Source organism: Musca autumnalis, unplaced genomic scaffold (genome assembly GCF_047663935.1).
Source record: "Musca autumnalis isolate F117 unplaced genomic scaffold, ASM4766393v1 scaffold_4, whole genome shotgun sequence".
NCBI lineage: Eukaryota > Metazoa > Arthropoda > Insecta > Diptera > Muscidae > Musca > Musca autumnalis.
The window spans coordinates 211323409-211343873 of NW_027411977.1; the positions used below are offsets into that span (position 1 = coordinate 211323409).

The window sequence follows — 20465 nt, forward strand, 5'->3', positions numbered from 1 at the left end:
TACCGAATCATATGGTTTTTTGTTTTGATTTTACATGGCGAATTCATAGTTTTTTGACGTTTTAGATTCGATCAGCTGGGCTGAGGCATCTACCTTTCTAATTGTACCATGGTCCCGGGCCACACTAAGAATAATTTCAATGAAATTTTGACATGAAGATAAAATAAAACGATTTTTTGTTTCATACGAATATTGCAACAAAGCAAAATTGCAGAACACATGAAATCGTGTACAATAGTTTCTTGAAATTATGTTTTTTTCCAAAAAATAAAAAGTTTCATGTCAAAATTTCATTGAAATTACTCTAGTGTGGCCCGGGACTAAACGAGTCGCCAAAACAATAAATGACAGGGCGTTTCATATAATTTTTTTGATTCTGCCGGATGTGCCACCCATTGCAAATCTGCAAAAAAACTACTACTACTACCCCTTTTTACAACCCTTCGTCGAACTGTCAAAATAATGACATTTAGCTTTCGCCATTTTATCAAAATGTCGAAAAAAAATCATTCAAGATCTGAAAGTGGAAACAAGAAGAACATCTAGCACGCACCAGCTCAAAGGATTTGGGAGTGATTTTTACCATCCATCACTCAAAATATAAGAACGGAGTTAGTTGAATGAGTCCCCAAATGAGTCTATAAAGTGTAGACATGCTATCTCTTACTTACCGAATCATATGGTTTTTTGTTTTGATTTTACATGGCGAATTCATAGTTTTTTGACGTTTTAGATTCGATCAGCTGGGCTGAGGCATCTACCTTTCTAATTGTACCATGGTCCCGGGCCACACTAAGAATAATTTCAATGAAATTTTGACATGAAGATAAAATAAAACGATTTTTTGTTTCATACGAATATTGCAACAAAGCAAAATTGCAGAACACATGAAATCGTGTACAATAGTTTCTTGAAATTATGTTTTTTCCAAAAAATAAAAAGTTTCATGTCAAAATTTCATTGAAATTACTCTAGTGTGGCCCGGGACTAAACGAGTCGCCAAAACAATAAATGACAGGGCGTTTCATATAATTTTTTTGATTCTGCCGGATGTGCCACCCATTGCAAATCTGCAAAAAAACTACTACTACTACCCCTTTTTACAACCCTTCGTCGAACTGTCAAAATAATGACATTTAGCTTTCGCCATTTTATCAAAATGTCGAAAAAAAAATCATTCAAGATCTGAAAGTGGAAACAAGAAGAACATCTAGCACGCACCAGCTCAAAGGATTTGGGAGTGATTTTTACCATCCATCACTCAAAATATAAGAACGGAGTAGTTGAATGAGTCCCCAAATATAACAAAAAGATAACACCATCTAGAACAAAGAAGAACTGAAGCAAATTTGTTTGCCAAAAGAAAAGCTAGAAATTGTGGTCGGTAAAATCAAGGCGAAAAACGCGACGACTTTTGTCAGCTTTCTTCTGGAAGAAAATAGAATTTTTGTGTTAGAAACATCTTAAGGTAAAAAGAAAGAAGAACAAAAAATGGAAGACTCGAAGCTCCAAGAGCAGCAGCAACAACAACAGCAGCCTCAAGACTCCCCACAAGGTGATGCTGCTCAACAAAAACAGCCGCCACCAGTAAAGGAAGTTATTGGTGAGTACATAGAATAGATTTTTTTTTATTTTCTTACTAGAGAAGAATGGCATGTTGGTTGGTCTTCTTTTTTGGTAAACACAATAATTTAATTAAAATTACTTGCTGATGGCTGACACACAATTTGCTTGTCCGTCCGCCACATGTGGCTGAAGCTTTTTTCACATGGATGGACGGATGGACACACATTTCTTGTGCTTAAAAATACATTTTTATTGGCCGCCATTTTGTAAAACAACACCGGTGTGTGCTGCTACACACTGAATTGTGTTTTTCTTATAGATTTTCCTTCTTCCACTACCTACCTACACGACAAGAAAAAAAAACAATTGCAACAACATCAAATCAAAGCATAGCCAAGCAAACTTAATACACCGGTTTTTTGTGCGACCGACCCCAAAAAAATAGAAACCGCAGACAACGAACAAATGCAGAATAAATGTAAATTTTCCCTCACTTTTTTGTGTGTATTTTCAAACTGTGTATGTTATGCTGCTTCCCAGCCTCCCTCCTCCCTACCACCATCTCCTTGGTGGCCCTTTTTTCATTTCATTGTTGTCTACTGTATGCCTTTATAAATGAATTGAAATACTCAACCCACTTTTGGCGCTCGTCGCTCATCACCACCGCATATTTTATGCGCCGCCTCACTGCTGATGCATAATATGGTTTTCACAATATAACCAAATGGACAAACATGCATACATACAACAAAGCCAACTATGTGTGGCATTTTTGTTATTAAATTTCCTTGGTGGTTCCGTTCACTTTTCCACGTTTTCCTTTTATTTGATATGCCAACCAGCCATTTGTTTTTCGATATTTATTTGTTCGCGCAATTTCGGTAGATTGTTTTTAATGTGTGCACTGATTCAAAGAGGTGCCAGATTGTTGGCAATAAATTGTGTTTGGGAAATGGGGATTTGTGGCCTATATTTCCTTTACCGACCCACCTCAGAAAATTATGAAAAAGTTACCACAGATAGTCCTTTTTATCCCGATTTCAACCATGTATTGCATTTGTTGCGGAACTTGCAGCTGTCCATAGGAGAAAGTCCTAAATCCCGGCCTTCGGCCGGCCATTTCGAGAAAAATAGGTTAGAACCTTTGTGGATCTTTTGATGCCCATATCTCGGGAAGTAAACATTTCCGAAACAAAAGCAATACATAGTTGGAATCGGGATAAAAAGCATTATCTGTGATAATTTTTTCATAATTTTCTGCGTTGGGTCGGTAAAGGAGTTCCCGATTTGTTTTGTTACAATTAAAGTCAATAATTTTTCCTGTTTTTCGGGGAAGTACACATTTCAAACAATCTAGCTCTTGATTACTTTTTCGAATGACTAATAGTTTCTTCTAACCCTTATCTCCTTGACTTGCCATTAGCACACCATTCAATTTTATTTATCAATTTTTTTCCTCATAAATAATAACCTCCCCTTCTTCCTCTCTTTTTTCCAGCTACCAAGGTTACCGGCACCGTAAAATGGTTCAATGTTAAAAGCGGCTACGGTTTTATTAATCGTGACGACACTAAAGAAGATGTGTTTGTCCATCAAAGTGCTATCATCAAAAATAATCCCAAAAAAGCCGTACGTTCCGTTGGCGATGGTGAAGTTGTCGAATTCGATGTTGTCATCGGCGAGAAAGGTAATGAGGCGGCCAATGTAACTGGTCCATCGGGTGAACCAGTACGAGGTAGTCAATTTGCTGCCGATAAACAACGTCGTAATCGTAATATGCCATGGAGACGTAATCGTCGCCGTCAAGGTGGTGATCAACAACAAAATCAACAAGACGGTCAACAACAACAGCAGCAACAACAACAACATGATCATGACGGTGGTAATCATGGCGATGGTGGCGAACAACTACAACCCATTAGGCAACAACGCAATTTCAGACGGGGTACTAGTGGCGGTGGCGGACCTCGTCGTGGTGGACGTGGTGGACGCTTTAGGTCCTACTATCCACGCAATCAAAGTCAACGACGTCCAGTTAGTGGCGGTGATGGTGGTATGGGCGGCGATGGCGGTCACGATCAGAACGCTGATCCTAATCATAGGGGCGGCGATGGTCAAGGCGGCCAAATGCGCCGTGGAGGTCCACAAAGACGTTTCTTCCGTCGTAATTTTAATGGTCGCGGCGGTGGTGGACCACGTGGTGGCCCACGTAATGACGGTGGTCAAGGTGGGCAACAACAAGGTACGTGTGTTTAGAGTTAAATATTTTTTTCATATTAGATTTCCCTCTTTCGCCTTGCTCGCTTTGGGTTAAGTATAGTTTAGATGGACCATTCGGACACATATGCATTTTTTACCGGAGATAGGTCTTGGTGTGCTGATGACGATGAGGTACATCTATTAAGGTGGAAACTTCTATGGACATGATAAAAAATCCAGTTCCCTTGAACTGCTTATTAGGGACACTTTACAGGAGAAGTGCATATTATTAGCAAAGGTAGTACAGCTTTTGTCCTGGAAACGTAAACTTTTCAAAGTTTTGGGGAAAGCCTTCAAACTTCAGTTGAGGCTCAAGTTTGAGTGTAAATTTTGCAAAAGAAATTTAAACTCCGAATACCGGCTACTTATTGCACTCTTTGTTTCAGGGATTTTTTTCTACCAGGTGCCGCCGAAAAAATAGTTCAGGGCTTGGAGTTTGTGATCTTTTTAGAGCTCCCCAGAAGTTCATCAAATCTTCGTTAAGTTTTCTACCGAACGAAAAACTTCTAAAGGGGCTTTATACAAATTGAAGATTCTCTAAAGGGGGTTTCCATGGATAGAAGACACTCTAAAGGGGTCTACAGATAGAGGACCGTCTAAAGGGAAATTCTACGTTTGAAGATTCTCTAATGAATTCTTCTAAAGGTAGAAGACTCTCATAAAAGGGTTTCCAATGATAGAAGAACCTCTTAAAAAGGCTTATAAAGTTAGAAGACCCTCTTAAAAGTATTTCAAAAGATAGGAGACAATCTTTAAAGAGTTTCCAATGATAGAAGACCCTTATAAAAGGGATTCCGAAGATAGAAGATACTCTAAAAACTTCTAAATAAATGGGGTTTCTAAAGGTAGAAGACCCTCCTAAAAGGATTTCTAAAGGTAGAAGATACTCTAAAATCTTGTTCTAAATATAGAAGAACCCTTAAAGCTATTTTCTAAAGATATAGATAGGACCAATAAAAAGTTTTTCTGTAAACAGAAGGTACTATAAAGGGATGGAAGAGGTCTTCTAAACGTAGAAAAATACTGTCAAAAGACCGAACAACCTCCAAGAGGATTTTCTACAGATGGAAGACACTATCAAGGTATCATCTAAATATGGAAAATCCTCCGAAGGAACATTTTATAAATATAGGACTTTTTAAAGGGGGCTTTAATAGATATAGGACTATCTTCTGCAGATAGAAGATATTCTAAAGCAATTCTTTTTAGGATTGGAGACGGTATAAAGAGGTCCCAAAATTGCCTCCAAAAATATCTTCAACGTATAGATCCTCTAAAAAGGGCGTCTACAGATAGAAAAGTCCTAGGGGTGTCTTCGACATATAAAAGATTCTATAAAAGGAAATTTTAAAGATGAAAGACCTAAAAGAATCTACTATAAAATTAGGGCCTACCATCGGGGCCAGTTAGAAGATTCTCTAAAGGGATTTTTAAGGATTGAAGACCGTTTAAAGGAGTCAAGTAAAGTCTGGTCATTTACGTACAAAAAATTCTCTAAAAAGGTCTTCTACAGTTAGAAGCCCATCAAAAGGAGTCTTCTACTGATGGAAGGTTCCTCTAAAGGACACAATACACCCTTCTTATACAGATAGAAGATCCTCTAAACGGCTCTCCTACAAAGGCCTCTATAGGGGTCTTATACATGTAGAAGACCCTGTAAAGGGGTCTTATACATGTAGAAGACCCTGTAAAGGGGTCTTATGCAGATAGAAGACTGTCAAAAGGGGTCTTATACAGATAGAAGACAGTCAAAAGGGGTCTTATACAGAGAGAAGAACCTCTAGGCAGATCATCTATAGATAGGAGAGCATTCAGGTGGTCTTCTACAGATGTAAGTCCCTCTGAAGAGGCCTAGAAGTCCTCCAAAGCGGTCTTCTATAAATAGCAGGTCTTCCACAGATAAAATAATCTCCAAGGGGATTTTATAACCTCTGAAAAGATATGTGGGAGATATAGAAAACCCTCCGAAGAGGTCTTCTACGTATAGAAGACCCTCTGAATAGGTCTTATACATATAGAAGACCCTCTGAAGAGGCCTTCTACATATAGAAGACACTCTGAAGAAGTGTTCTAAATGTAGAAGACCCTCTGAAGAGGTCTTGTACATATAGAAGACACTCTGAAGAAGTGTTCTAAATATAGAAGACCCTCTGAAGAGGCCTTCTACATATAGAAGACTCTCTGAAGAGGTCTTCTGCAAATAGAAGACCCTCTGAAGAGGTCTTGTACATATAGAAGACCCTCTGAAGATGTCATCTACAAATAGAAGACCCTCTGAAGAGGTCTTCTACATATAGAAGACACTCTGAAGAAGTCTTGTACATATACAAGACCCTCTGAAGAGATCCTCTGCATATAGAAGATCCTCTGAAGAGGTCTTCTACAAATAGAAGACCCTCTGAAGAGGTATTCTACATATAGAAGACACTCTGAAGAAGTCTTCTACATATAGAAGACACTCTGAAGAAGTCTTCTACATACAGAAGACCCTCTGAAGAGGTCTTCTACAAATAGAAGACCCTCTGAAGAGGTCTTCTACAAATAGAAGACCGTCTGAAGAGGTCTTCTGCAAATAGAAGACCCTCTGAAGAAGTGCTCTAAACATAGAAGACCCTCTGAAAAGGTCTTCTACATATAGAAGACACTCTGAAGAAGTCTTCTACATAAAGAAGACCTTCTGAAGAGGTCTTCTACATATAGAAGACACTCTGAAGAAGTCTTCTACATACAGAAGACCCTCTGAAGAGGTCTTCTACAAATAGAAGACCCTCTGAAGAGCTCTTCTACATATAGAAGACCCTCTGAAGAGGTATTCTACATATAGAAGACACTCTGAAGAAGTCTTCTACATATAGAGGACACTCTGAAGAAGTCTTCTACATACAGAAGACCCTCTGAAGAGGTCTTCTACAAATAGAAGACCCTCTGAAGAGGTATTCTACATATAGAAGACACTCTGAAGAAGTGTTCTAAACATAGAAGACCCTCTGAAGAGGCCTTCTACATATAGAAGACCCTCTGAAGAGGTCTTCTACATACAGAAGACCCTCTGAAGAGGTCTTCTACAAATAAAAGACCGTCTGAAGAGGTCTTCTACAAATAGAAGACCCTCTGAAGAAGTGTTCTAAACATAGAAGACCCTCTGAAGAAGTGTTCTAAACATAGAAAACCCTCTGAAGAGGTCTTCTACATATAGAAGACCTTCTGAAGACCCTCTGAAGAGGTCTTCTACAAATAGAAGACCCTCTGAAGAGGTCTTCTACATATTGAAGACCCTCTGAAGAGGTCTTGTACATATAGAAGACACTCTGAAGAAGTGTTCTAAATATAGAAGACCCTCTGAAGAGGCCTTCTGTATATAGAAGACCCTCTGCAGAGGTCTTGTACATATAGAAGACACTCTGAAGAAGTGTTCTAAATATAGAAGACCCTCTGAAGAGGCCTTCTACATATAGAAGACCCTCTGAAGAGGTCTTCTACATATAGAAGACCTTCTGAAGAGGTATTCTACGTATAGAAGACCTTCTGAAGAGGCCTTCTACATATAGAAGACCCTCTGAAGAGGCCTTCTACATATAGAAGACCCTCTGAAAAGGTCTTCTACATATAGATGACCCTCTGAAGAGGTCTTCTACAAATAGAGGACCCTCTGAAGAGGTCTTCTACAAATAGAAGACCCTCTGAAGAGGTCTTGTACATATAGAAGACACTCTGAAGAAGTGTTCTACAGATAAAAAGCACTGTGAAAATATCTTCTGTAGATAGATGGTCCTCTAACGAGATCTTCTAGGCCAGTGAAATTGATATTTTAACAAGATTTCAAGGAGTAAATATTTCTTTGGGGATCCTCCATTGACGACAAGAAACGATGATTTTATTTAGATTTTGAAAGATTTTTAGGCGACAGTAAAAGTGAAATTTTAAAAGTCTTCCGACGATAATAAAATTGGATTTATAAAAGTTTTTTATGGAGGTTTATCAAATGAAATTTTTAGAATTTTAAAATACATTTTTGAAAATTTCGGAATACATAGTTTCAAATTATTTTTTTTTACGAAACTTGTCTTAAATTCTCTTTCCTTCATTTTCTTCTTCTAGGCCAAGGTGGACAAGGTCCCCGACGCAACAGTCGTCCACGCCGTCCAAATAACAGAAAACCCAATAACGGCGGAGGACAAAACAATCAACAACAACAGGTAAACTAAAAACAAAATGGGAAAAAAGAAAATAACAACAACATCATAAAATACTACTAAACATCTACTACTAAAACACGAAAAGCAGTCAAAAAGAAACGCATCATACGCATTGACAAATTAATAAATACTAAATATTTATACATACATACGCGAATCTAATGGATAACACAGCTAATGAGTGTGGATTGCGATACCACCCCACCTCCTCCCCTTCACATCATTCTACAGAGTGCAAACATAAGCATTTAAAAGTCTGCTTTTCCACAAAGAAAAAAAACATTGATGACAACATTCAAATGTCTTTGTCATCTTTCTTTTAGTATTAACTTCAACAACTACTACTAATAATAATAACAACAACAACGTCAACATTTAATATTAATAAAAATCAGCAACATCAACAACATAATTTATTGTAAAATGACTGCGAATTATTTATTACAAAAAAAAATACACATGACATTTCAAGAGAATAAAATTCATTCATAATGAAACGAAACAAAAAACATACCAAATTCTGGGGAGTACTTTATTGCTAATTTTTTAATGACTATGGAAACAGCAGCCACTAGCTACAACTGCCCTTCCACCCCTACCCCTTCCACAATCATAAATACCCCGAATGGAATTTCATTTTATTAATTTATTACGCTTTTTTTGTTATTTATTATTTCCTCATTATTACTAACACTCTTGCCTACTAACCATGCTACTAATTAACACCATTTATACAACTTATGTGCCTCCAAAAATGTGTCTTCAGATATGATACATAAGTGGCGACAATTAAAGAATAAATTCTACCATAATAAGGGGTCTTATGTAAATAGACGAGACTGTTAAAAGGCCTTCTACAAATAGAAGACGCTATACGGAGGTAATTTTATTGTTAGAAGATCCTCTAAAGGTATCTTCTACAGATAGAAGACAACCCCAAAAGGTATATTCTACAGATAGAAGACGATATAAACAAGTCTTCTACAGATTGAAGTTCCTCTGAAGGGGTTTTTACATACAGAAGACCATCTTAGGAGGGTGCTACAGATAGAAGGTCATAATAAGGGGTCTTCTATAAATAGACGACTTCTAGAAGGTCTTCTACTGATAGAAGGGTCTCTAGGGGTGGGTCTTCTACAGTTGAAGGTCCTTTAAAGATGACACTTTATAGGGGTCTCCTACCGATAAAAGAGCCTCTTAGGAGTCTTCTGCAGATATAAGACCCTCTAAAGTATTCTTTTAGCGATAGAAAACTAGGGTGTCTTCTACAGGTAGGAGACTCTCTAAAGGATCTTCTACAGGTAGAAGACCCTCTAAAAGGTAGAAGACCCACTAAAGGGGTCTTCTACAAATAAAATACCCTACATAGAGGTTTTCTACAGATTGAAGACCCTCTAAAGGGATCATTCATTGATATATGAACATCTAAAGGGGGCTTCTACGGATAGAAGACCCTCCAAAGGTGTGTTCTATAGATAGAAGGCCCTTTAGAAGGTCTTCTACATCAAGGTGATCCTCGAAAGGCGTCTTCTGCAGATAAAAGATCTTCTAAAGAAGTTTTCTACAGTTAGAAGATTCTTATAGAAGGGTTCTCTACAAGAAGAAGATCCTCTAAAGGGGGCTTCTACTGATATAAGACCCTCTAAAGGGGTCTTTTACAGATAGAAGACCTTCTAAAGGAGTCTTTTACAGATAGAAGGTCTGCTAAAGGGTTCTTCTACAAATAAAATATCATCTAAAGGGGTTTTCTATAGATATAAGATTCTCTAAAGGGGTTTCTACAGATGGGTAAATGGGTATTTTACCTTCTAAAGGAGTCTTTTACAGATAGAAGGTCTTCTAAAGGAGTCTTTTACAGATAGAAGGTCTTCTAAAGAGGTCTTCTACGGATAGAAGACCCTCTAAAGGGGTCTTATACAAATAGAAGACCCTCTGAAGGGGGCTTCTACAAATAGAAGACCCTCTAAAGGGGTTTTCTACAAATAGAAGACCCTCTAAAGGGGTTTTCTACAAATAGAAGACCCTCTAAAGGGGTCTTCTACAAATAGAAGACCCTCTAAAGGGGTCTTCTACAAATAGAAGACCCTCTAAAGGGGTCTTCTACAAATAGAAGACCCTCTAAAGGGGGCTTCTACTGATATAAGACCCCCTAAAGGGGGCTTCTACTGATATAAGACCATCTAAAGGGGTCTTTTATAGATATAAGGTCTTCTAAAGGGGTCTTCTACAAATACGAGACCCTCTAAAGGGGTCTTCTACAAATAGGAGACCCTCTAAAGGGGTCTTCTACAAATAGGAGACCCTGTAATGGGTCTTTTACAAATAGAAGACCCTCTAAAGGGGGTTTCTACTGATATAAGATCCTCTAAAGGGGTCTTCTACAAATAAAACATCATCTAAAGGGGTCTTCTATTGATATAAGATTCTCGAAAGGGGTCTTCTATTGATATAAGATTCTCGAAAGGGGTCTTCTACGGATAGAAGGTCTTTTAATTGGGTCTTCTACAAATAAAATATCATCTAAAGGGGTCTTCTATTGATATAAGATTCTATAAAGGGGTATTCTACGGATAGAAGACCCTCTAAAGGGGTACTCTACAAATAGGAGACCCTCTAAAGGGGTCTTCTACAAATTGGAGACACTCTAAAGGGGTCTTCTACAAATAGAGACCCTCTAAAGGGGGTTTCTACTGATATAAGACCCTCTAAAGGGATCTTCTACAAATAGAAGACCCTCTAAAGCGGGCTTCTACTGATATAAGACCCTTTAAAGGGGGCTTCTACTGATATAAGACCATCTAAAGGTGTCTTCTATTGATATAAGATTCTCTAAAGGGGTCTTCTACAGATAGAAGACCCTCTAAAGGGGTCTTCTACAGATAGAAGACCCTCTAAAGGGGTCTTCTACAGATAGAAGACCCTCTAAAGGGGTCTTCTACAGATAGAAGACCCTCTAAAGGGGTCTTCTACAGATAGAAGACCCTCTAAAGGGGTCTTCTACAGATAGAAGACCCTCTAAAGGGGTCTTGTATAGATAGAAGACCCTCTAAAGGGGTCTTGTACAGATAGAAGACCCTCTAAAGGGGTCTTGTACAGATAGAAGACCCTCTAAAGGGGTCTTGTACAGATAGAAGACCCTCTAAAGGGGTCTTCTACAGATAGAAGACCCTCTAAAGGGGTCTTTTACATATACAAGGGCTTCTAAAGGGGTCTTCTACGGATAGAAGACCCTCTGTATGGGTCTTGTACAGATAGGAGACTCTCTAAAGGGGTCTTGTACAGATAGGAGACCCTCTAAAGGGGTCTTGTACAGATAGAAGACCCTCTAAAGGGGTCTTCTACAGATAGAAGACCCTCTAAAGGGTTCTTCTACAGATAGAAGACCCTCTAAAGGGGTATTCTACAGATAGAAGACCCTCTAAAGGGGTTTTCTACAGATAGAAGACCCTCTAAAGGGGTCTTTTACATATACAAGGGCTTCTAAAGGGGTCTTCTACGGATAGAAGACCCTCTGTAGGGGTCTTGTACAGATAGGAGACTCTCTAAAGGGGTCTTGTACAGATAGCAGACCTTCTAAAGGGGTCTTGTACAGATAGAAGACCCTCTAAAGGGGTCTTCTACAGATAGAAGACCCTCTAAAGGGGTCTTCTACAGATAGAAGACCCTCTAAAGGGGTCTTCTACAGATAGAAGACCCTCTAAAGGGGTCTTCTACAGATAGAAGACCCTCTAAAGGGGTTTTCTACAGATAGAAGACCCTCTAAAGGGGTCTTTTACATATACAAGGGCTTCTAAAGGGGTCTTCTACGGATAGAAGACCCTCTGTAGGGGTCTTGTACAGATAGGAGACTCTCTAAAGGGGTCTTGTACAGATAGGAGACCCTCTAAAGGGGTCTTGTACAGATAGCAGACCTTCTAAAGGGGTCTTGTACAGATAGAAGACCCTCTAAAGGGGTCTTCTACAGATAGAAGACCCTCTAAAGGGGTCTTGTACAGATAGAAGACCCTCTAAAGGGGTCTTCTACAGATAGAAGACCCTCTAAAGGGGTCTTCTACAGATAGAAGACCCTCTGTAGGGGTCTTGTACAGATAGGAGACTCTCCAAAGGGGTCTTGTACAGATAGGAGACCCTCTAAAGGGGTCTTGTACAGATAGAAGACCCTCTAAAGGGGTCTTCTACAGATAGAAGACCCTCTAAAGGGGTCTTCTACAGATAGAAGACCCTCTAAAGGGGTCTTCTGCAGATAGAAGACCCTCTAAAGGGGTCTTTTACTGATAGGGGACCCTCTAAAGGGGTCTTCTACAAATAGGAGACCTTCTAAAGGGGTCTTGTACAGATAGAAGACCCTCTAAAGGGGTCTTGTACAGATAGAAGACCCTCTAAAGGGGTCGTGTACAGATAGAAGACCCTCTAAAGGGGTCTTCTACAGATAGAAGACCCTCTAAAGGGGTCTTCTACGGATAGAAGGCCGTATAAAGGGTTCTTATACAGATAGAAGGTCTTCTAAAGGGGTCTTCTACAGATAGAAGACCATCTAAAGGGTTCTTTTACATATAGAAGGTCTTCTAAAGGAGTCTTCTACGGATAGAAGACCCTCTAAAGGGGTCTTTTACTGATAGGGGACCCTCTAAAGGGGTCTTCTACAAATAGGAGACCCTCTAAAGGGGGTTTCTACTGATATAAGACCCTCTAAAGGGATCTTGTACAGATAGAAGACCCTCTAAAGGGGTCTTCTACAGATAGAAGACCCTCTAAAGGGGTCTTGTACAGATAGAAGACCCTCTAAAGGGGTCTTGTACAGATAGAAGACCCTCTAAAGGGGTCTTGTACAGATAGAAGACCCTCTAAAGGGGTCTTGTACAGATAGAAGACCCTCTAAAGGGGTCTTCTACAGATAGAAGACCCTCTAAAGGGGTCTTCTACAGATAGAAGACCCTCTAAAGGGGTCTTTTACATATACAAGGGCTTCTAAAGGGGTCTTCTACGGATAGAAGACCCTCTGTAGGGGTCTTGTACAGATAGGAGACTCTCTAAAGGGGTCTTGTACAGATAGGAGACCCTCTAAAGGGGTCTTGTACAGATAGAAGACCCTCTAAAGGGGTCTTCTACAGATAGAAGACCCTCTAAAGGGGTCTTCTACAGATAGAAGACCCTCTAAAGGGGTCTTCTACAGATAGAAGACCCTCTAAAGGGGTCTTTTACATATACAAGGGCTTCTAAAGGGGTCTTCTACGGATAGAAGACCCTCTGTAGGGGTCTTGTACAGATAGAAGACTCCCTAAAGGGGTCTTGTACAGATAGCAGACCTTCTAAAGGGGTCTTGTACAGATAGAAGACCCTCTAAAGGGGTCTTCTACAGATAGAAGACCCTCTAAAGGGGTTTTCTACAGATAGAAGACCCTCTAAAGGGGTCTTTTACATATAGAAGGTCTTCTAAAGGGGTCTTCTACGGATAGAAGACCCTCTAAAGGGGTCTTTTACAGATAGAAGACCCACTAAAGTGGTCTTCTACAGATAGAAGAACCTCTAAAGGGGTCTTCTACAAATAAAAGATCATCTAGAGATGTCTTCTATTGATATAAGATTCTCTAAAGGGGTCTTCTACGGATAGAAGGCCGTATAAAGGGTTCTTATACAGATAGAAGGTCTTCTAAAGGGGTCTTCTACAGATAGAAGACCATCTAAAGGGTTCTTTTACATATAGAAGGTCTTCTAAAGGAGTCTTCTACGGATAGAAGACCCTCTAAAGGGGTCTTTTACTGATAGGGGACCCTCTAAAGGGGTCTTCTACAAATAGGAGACCCTCTAAAGGGGGTTTCTACTGATATAAGACCCTCTAAAGGGATCTTCTACAGAAGAAGACCTTCTAAAGGGACCTTCTACAGGTAGAAGACTTTCTATAGGGGTCTTCTACAGATAGAAAATCCTATAAAGTGGTCTTCTATAAATAAAATACCCTCTATGGGAGGTCTTCTACAGATTGAAGACTCTCTAAAGGGATCTTGTACAGATAGAAATCCTTCTAAAAGGATCTTCTATAGATAGAAGACCCCTGAAAGGGGTGTTCTATACCCTCTAAAGGGGTCTTCTACAGATAGAAGACCCTCTAAAGGGGTCTTCTACAGATAGAAGACCCTCTAAAGGGGTTTTTCTACAGATAGAAGACCCTCTAAAGGGGTCTTTTACATATAGAAGGTCTTCTAAAGGGGTCTTCTACGGATAGAAGACCCTCTAAAGGGGTCTTTTACAGATAGAAGACCCACTAAAGTGGTCTTCCACAGATAGAAGACCCTCTAAAGGGGTCTTCTACAAATAAAAGAGATGTCTTCTATTGATATAAGATTCTCTAAAGGGTCTTCTACGGATAGAAGGCCGTCTAAAGGGTTCTTATACAGATAGAAGGTCTTCTAAAGGGGTCTTCTACAGATAGAAGACCATCTAAAGGGTTCTTTTACATATAGAAGGTCTTCTAAAGGAGTCTTCTACGGATAGAAGACCCTCTAAAGGGGTCTTTTACTGATAGGGGACCCTCTAAAGGGGTCTTCTACAAATAGGAGACCCTCTAAAGGGGGTTTCTACTGATATAAGACCCTCTAAAGGGATCTTCTACAGAAGAAGACCTTCTAAAGGGACCTACTACAGGTAGAAGACTTTCTATAGGGGTCTTCTACAGATAGAAAATCCTATAAAGTGGTCTTCTATAAATAAAATACCCTCTATGGGAGGTCTGCTACAGATTGAAGACTCTCTAAAGGGATCTTGTACAGATAGAAATCCTTCTAAAAGGATCTATAGATAGAAGACCCCTGAAAGGGGTGTTCTATATATATAGAAGACCCTTTAAAAGGTCTTCTACATCTTGGTGATCCTCCAATGGCGCCTTCTAATAATAGAAGACCATCTAAAGGGGTTTTCAGCAGGTAGAAAACTCTCTAACAGATGGAAGACCCTCTAAAGGGGTCTTATGTTAATATATATGATCCTCTCAATGGGTCTGCCTACCTATAGAAGAGCCTCTTAGGGTGTCATCTGCAGATATAAGGCCCTCTAAAGGGGTCCTTTACAAATGCAAGACCCTCTATAGGTGTCTTCCTCCAAAATAAGACCCTCTTAAAGGTTATTTTACAGATAAAAGATAATCATCATAGGAACAGTTTACACACACACACACACACATTTTTTGTGGCACATTTTTTCTATTTGTTTTAATTTTTGATAATTTTTCAAAATTATTTTTTACTAATTTTTAATTTCATTCTTTTCTTTTTTTATTTCTTACTTAAATTGTTTGTTTTGCAACTGTAACGTATTCAACGAAATCAATCAAAAAATATCCATCCATCAAAATCCAAATTCCAACAATAAAACCAACCAACCAACTGCATTCCTTTACCACCATCAAAACAAAAATCTCTTTGGGACAACAACTCTTTGTTTGTTTGGCTATCTCCTTCTCTGAGTACAGAATGTTGGTGGCCAAGAGGTTCAAAATACCACTACTGAAAGCAGCGCATAAATCATGGCTGAATCAACTCTAATATAACCTACAAAATCAACAGTGGTGGTGTGAACAGTCAACCAACATAACCCAAAAAATCAATCCAAATTACAAAAAAAAAATATAAATTTAGCAAACAAAACATCTTTACTGGAAGAAACCAAAAAAAGAAAACATCAAAAAACAACAACTAAGAAACCAACCAACCAAACAACAAACAACCCTCCTATTATCCTTGAAACCAATTTCCTCGTATTTTTTCGTTTGTGCTATTTATATATTAAGTGTTCTTCTTCTTGTTTCTTCCTTGGCAAGGGATTTGAATAACAAATTTATTTCAATTGTTTTTCTCCATTCAAAATTGTTTTCCCAAAAATAAAATATTTTTGGGCTGGAAAGATAAAAAAACTGGAAAGTTCTGATATATTTTATTTAGAGAAAAACAGTATTATTTCTAAACAACAGCATCAAAAAAATTGAAATTGAATTTGTTATTTAAACAAACATCCTACACCACCCTCCCTTTGGAATGCCAAGAAACAAGAACACTTTTTTGTGTAAGAGCCATAACATCACTTTTTTATACTAAAAAACAACAACAACTGGAAAATTTATTTACCATCATTATTATTTTTTTGTTTAAAACAAAATTTCTTTAAACAACAACAAAAGAAATTTTATAACACCTTACTTGAATCATCCAAAAACAAAATTTCCAGAATTTTTTTTTTTCAATTTTTCATAATTATTATTTTTTGTTCAGACTTTACCAAAACAACAACAACTACAAAAAATTATTGTTTTATTTATTTGTTTAGCTATAAAAATATATTTTTATATGTTAAATTAAACAACAAAAACAACAATTTTTTTTTCAACAAGACTTTATTAACATTTAGTTTTTTTATAAAAAAAATATTTTTTCCTTTTTTTCACCAAAACAACCAACAACTATTTTTTCTTAGTGCAACAACAATAATACACATATACGCATTACGTCTATACATCAATCTATCTATACAAACACACCCACATCTCTGTATAGAGATGTCGAACATTTTTTTTAGAAGAAAGTAAAGAAGCAAATAAACAAAAATATTTTTCTTGGAAAAATTGAAAAACAACTGAATTTTTATTTGTGCACGGTAGAATATGGGATGCATTAACTTGGTGGGAAGTTGAAGGTAAGTTGAATTAAATTTAAAATCGGCAAATTAAGAATCTCTACCAGTTTTTCTAATGATGCTTTGCCAGAAATGTAAAACCTATTTGCAAGGAACTATTTTTTGATATAAATATTGTTTTTATAGATTCCTTTTGTATGTTTATCTGTGTTAAAATTTGATGTAGAATATTTATTTCATTAACACTATCGACCTAATGTGTAGTCCTATGTGGTTTTTGGCACATTTCCGAAATGTACGAAATTATACCAACATATATTTTTTTTGGTTTATAAGCTTCCATTATTATTGCTACTCGATTGTTAAATGTTACTTTTGCAGCTATGAATTGTTCTGTAACCTAGGGTGGAAATCGATGTAGAATATTTCTTTCATTAGGAACAACCTCTTAAAATTTAGTCCTGAGGGGGAGGGAGAGGAGATTTCATTATATCTCTAAAATGTACAAAATTTATTTACATCAAATTTGTTCTCTAATATTTCAGTTATAAATATTACTCCTACACGTTTAATTTGTTCAGAGGTCCACCTTAGAATTCGATGTATAATTTTTTTTATCCATTTTAATATGTAATCCTTCAACTAGAAGTACTATTAATATAAATAAAGACAATCACATTTTATTTATAACATTCATGGTTTAGGTAGTAAAAGTCTTCACCACCAGTTTTTTGAATACATAAATAAGTTTTATATTATACATCTCTCTGAAACACCCGTTGAAGCCAAATATCTAGATAACTATACAAAAAATTTAAAAGCTTTAATAGTTATTGGAAAGCCGCCTCCAGAATGAGTTCTAGAGGAAGGGGTATTGGAGGGCAGTTATATGGAGTGCACAAAGATTTGGAAAGGGTTGGATTCAAACATGTCTAAAAGCGGAAACCAAGATATTCTCCAATGTGAGCTGAATTCATATTCCTTTGAAATATTGCCGGTCTATTTAAGAAGTGCCACTTGGAAGGATGACTTTGACAACTTAATGATTGCAGTTGAAAATAGCAAAACCAGCCGTATTATCGTAGGTGACCACAACATCCGCATAGGAGAGGAACAAGTATTGCCCGTAGAAATGCAGAAGTATTGTTATAGCAGCAGAGTCTCTAAAGACAAAACATGTAATGCAAACGGAAGAAAATACAGTTAGGCAAGAAATGTATTGCAAAAAACAAAATTGTAGAAAATTTCATATTTCTTGTTCGTTTATGGCAACAAGTTATGTAAAAACTATACGGTTTTTTGTGCAAATTTCTTGCTATAGGTCCTAACAACAATATTCCGTCAAAACATGCCAAGGTTATTTGCGATTTATAACAAATACGGTCAAAAATAAGAATTAACTACTATTTGGGGGTGACAATAAAAGTATTGCAAAAATTACCAAATCGATGGTTTCTTCGAGAATTACCAAAGATGTGTTCTTTAATGAATTGCCTATCCACTTTGGACATTCATTTGAGCATTAATGAGCTTAGTTAAACCAAAAAATAAGGCTCGGTATGTTCCACTCTAAGGATACTGGTTCCCAATTTTTAGTAAATCTTGATCCTTCGTTGCAGGATGTTTTTGGAGCCTTTTGTTAAATTGGACCCAAATATTTTATGAGGGTTGATATCAGGATGTTGGTCCGATGCATTCAAGAGTTTTTTGTTGTTATATTACATCGGCAATTTACACAAATTAGATTAACATGTAATTATCTAGTCTTTGGAATGGTGGTAGTTGACTTTGTTTGAGCATTCGGGATCGATTTTTCTGACTTTCAGACTAATGACTATTAAATATTTCTTAATAATTTCAGTAGGAATGCCTTCCCAATCATTATTATATCCGTGAACCCAATTTTGCTTACTATTTTCCATGTTAAAAAATATAGTACGCAAATATTCGGTATTCCAGCTTCTCCAGTAGCGGTTTAATTTCCATATTTGATGTGTTTTATTGGATTTGGCGCAATTTTTTGGATTTATTATGATAGCAGAGGATAATATCTATCCACTTAGCAAAAAATAAATCATATCAATACCATTGGGAGACGAAATAGTGCTCTGTCGTAGGTCGTTCCAAAATACTACACTGGTGTAAATTTTTTCCATATACTTTCCAGAGGTATTTCCATTTTCTCAAAGCCAAAATCGGACTGTTTTGCATTGTTCCATTATCCTACAATACATTTTAAGTCAAATATTCATTCTTTGCCTACTTGCCTGTGGCCTATTCGTCATGGATTATTGTTAATATGGTCCCATGCGTTTTTTACCTGTCTGAAGACCCTCCAGGACGGCATTTTTTATCACTGAACTTTATTACATTCAATACTGTTATTCTATTATTAGCCGCAAAAGTCATAAAAATGCATAATGACCGCAAAAATTTGCAAAAATTTTATAGTTTTATAGTACTGATTTTCCCTTTGCAATACTTTTATTGTCACCCCCAAGTAGTAGTTAATTCTTATTTTTAACCGTGTTTGTTATAAGTCGCAAATAACCTTTGCATATTTTGACGGAATATTGTTGTAAGTACCTATAGCAAGATATTTGCACAAAAAATCGTATAGTTTTTACATAATTTGTTGCCATAAACGAACAATTAATATGAAATTTTCTACAATTTTGGTTTTTGCAATACTTTTCTTGCCTAACTGTATATATAATTCTGCAATGATAACGGTTTGGTTGTTTTAAATGGAAGAATTTCCGGTGATGAGGAGAGCAATTTCACCTTTGTGAATAGGAATGGTAATTCCGTTATTGATATATGCTCTGTAACGATAGAAACACTCGGTATTGTCGAGGAATTCAAAGTGGAAGATAAGATATGGTCCGATCATTTTCCCCTGGGGCCTAATTCTCGCATACGTGATCGAGTTATTTCGATCGATATTTTCAGTATTTGGATTACGGCGAATGCACTTTCGAGTGGAATCTTGCGAGTTTTTGCCCGCCACAAATCTGCTGTCGAAATGATTATTTTTGTGGCACAAAACGAACTTTAATGAAACATTTTGCAATAGAACTAATCAAAATGACGTACTAAAAACTTTTTCCAATAAAATGAGTAAAAATATAGACAGACATTGAATGTTTCTTAAAAATTAAAAATATATTTTCCATCGCCTGAATGCGATTTTTATATAATTACATAGTGGGATTTATTTCGGGTTACTATTACTTTTATTTTTTCACAATTTTCTATTATTTTATACAATTTTCATGTTTTCATTTTATTTTACGAAAAACTTGTAATATTTTGTGTTTACCATATGTTTCATCATCCGATAACCGTATGTATCGATAACTTTTTTAAATAATTTCGATCGTACAAGGGAATCCAAAAATTTCGATCGTTCGTAATTTGTCTTCGAACAAAAACTCACTCGATAACGGATGCGAGAATTAGGCCCCAGTAGTGGGATTCCGTAAATCATTTTTGCTGTTATCGATAATTGTCGGTAAAACTAAAATGCTTATAATTTCGATAATTAACGAAATTTTTCGGTAAGTTAACGATGAATAAAAAGTAGTCGCTAGCCTCTACCGACACAAACAGTGATGCCAACTTTTCTTTATGTTTTTATTCATAATTTTGTAATATAATTTTACCGATTTTTGTCGGTAACAGCAAAAATGAGTTACAGAATCCCACTACTGGTCTTAACTCTCTCCGTGCCTTCCACAAGTCCGAGAATGTCTAAAAAGCGAAGTTTGTTACCGAAATTAACATGGAGAAAGGCAAAAAAAGACATTTATCAAAAAAATC

General features: G+C 37.1%; 1 protein-coding gene across 3 annotated transcripts; it reads left to right on the forward strand.

Moving 5' to 3' along the window:
• The first annotated feature begins 494 nt into the window (after positions 1–494).
• yps (Y-box binding protein ypsilon schachtel) lies at positions 495–16640 on the forward strand. 3 transcript variants are annotated; one of them, XM_073984661.1, is made up of 5 exons: positions 495–611; positions 1141–1603; positions 3065–3808; positions 7924–8021; positions 15487–16640. In XM_073984661.1, exons 2-5 carry the CDS (start codon positions 1492–1494, stop codon positions 15535–15537), a joined length of 1005 nt encoding a protein of 334 aa, XP_073840762.1. In that variant the 5' UTR covers positions 495–611; positions 1141–1491; the 3' UTR covers positions 15538–16640. The 3 variants fall into 3 exon arrangements, 2 of the variants coding, with proteins under 2 accessions (XP_073840762.1, XP_073840761.1); XM_073984660.1 differs by having other exon boundaries at positions 509–611; positions 1019–1603; XR_012412706.1 differs by lacking the exons at positions 495–611; positions 7924–8021; positions 15487–16640 and adding an exon at positions 4533–6448 and having other exon boundaries at positions 1137–1603; positions 3065–4470.
• Positions 16641–20465: the final 3825 nt, after the last annotated feature.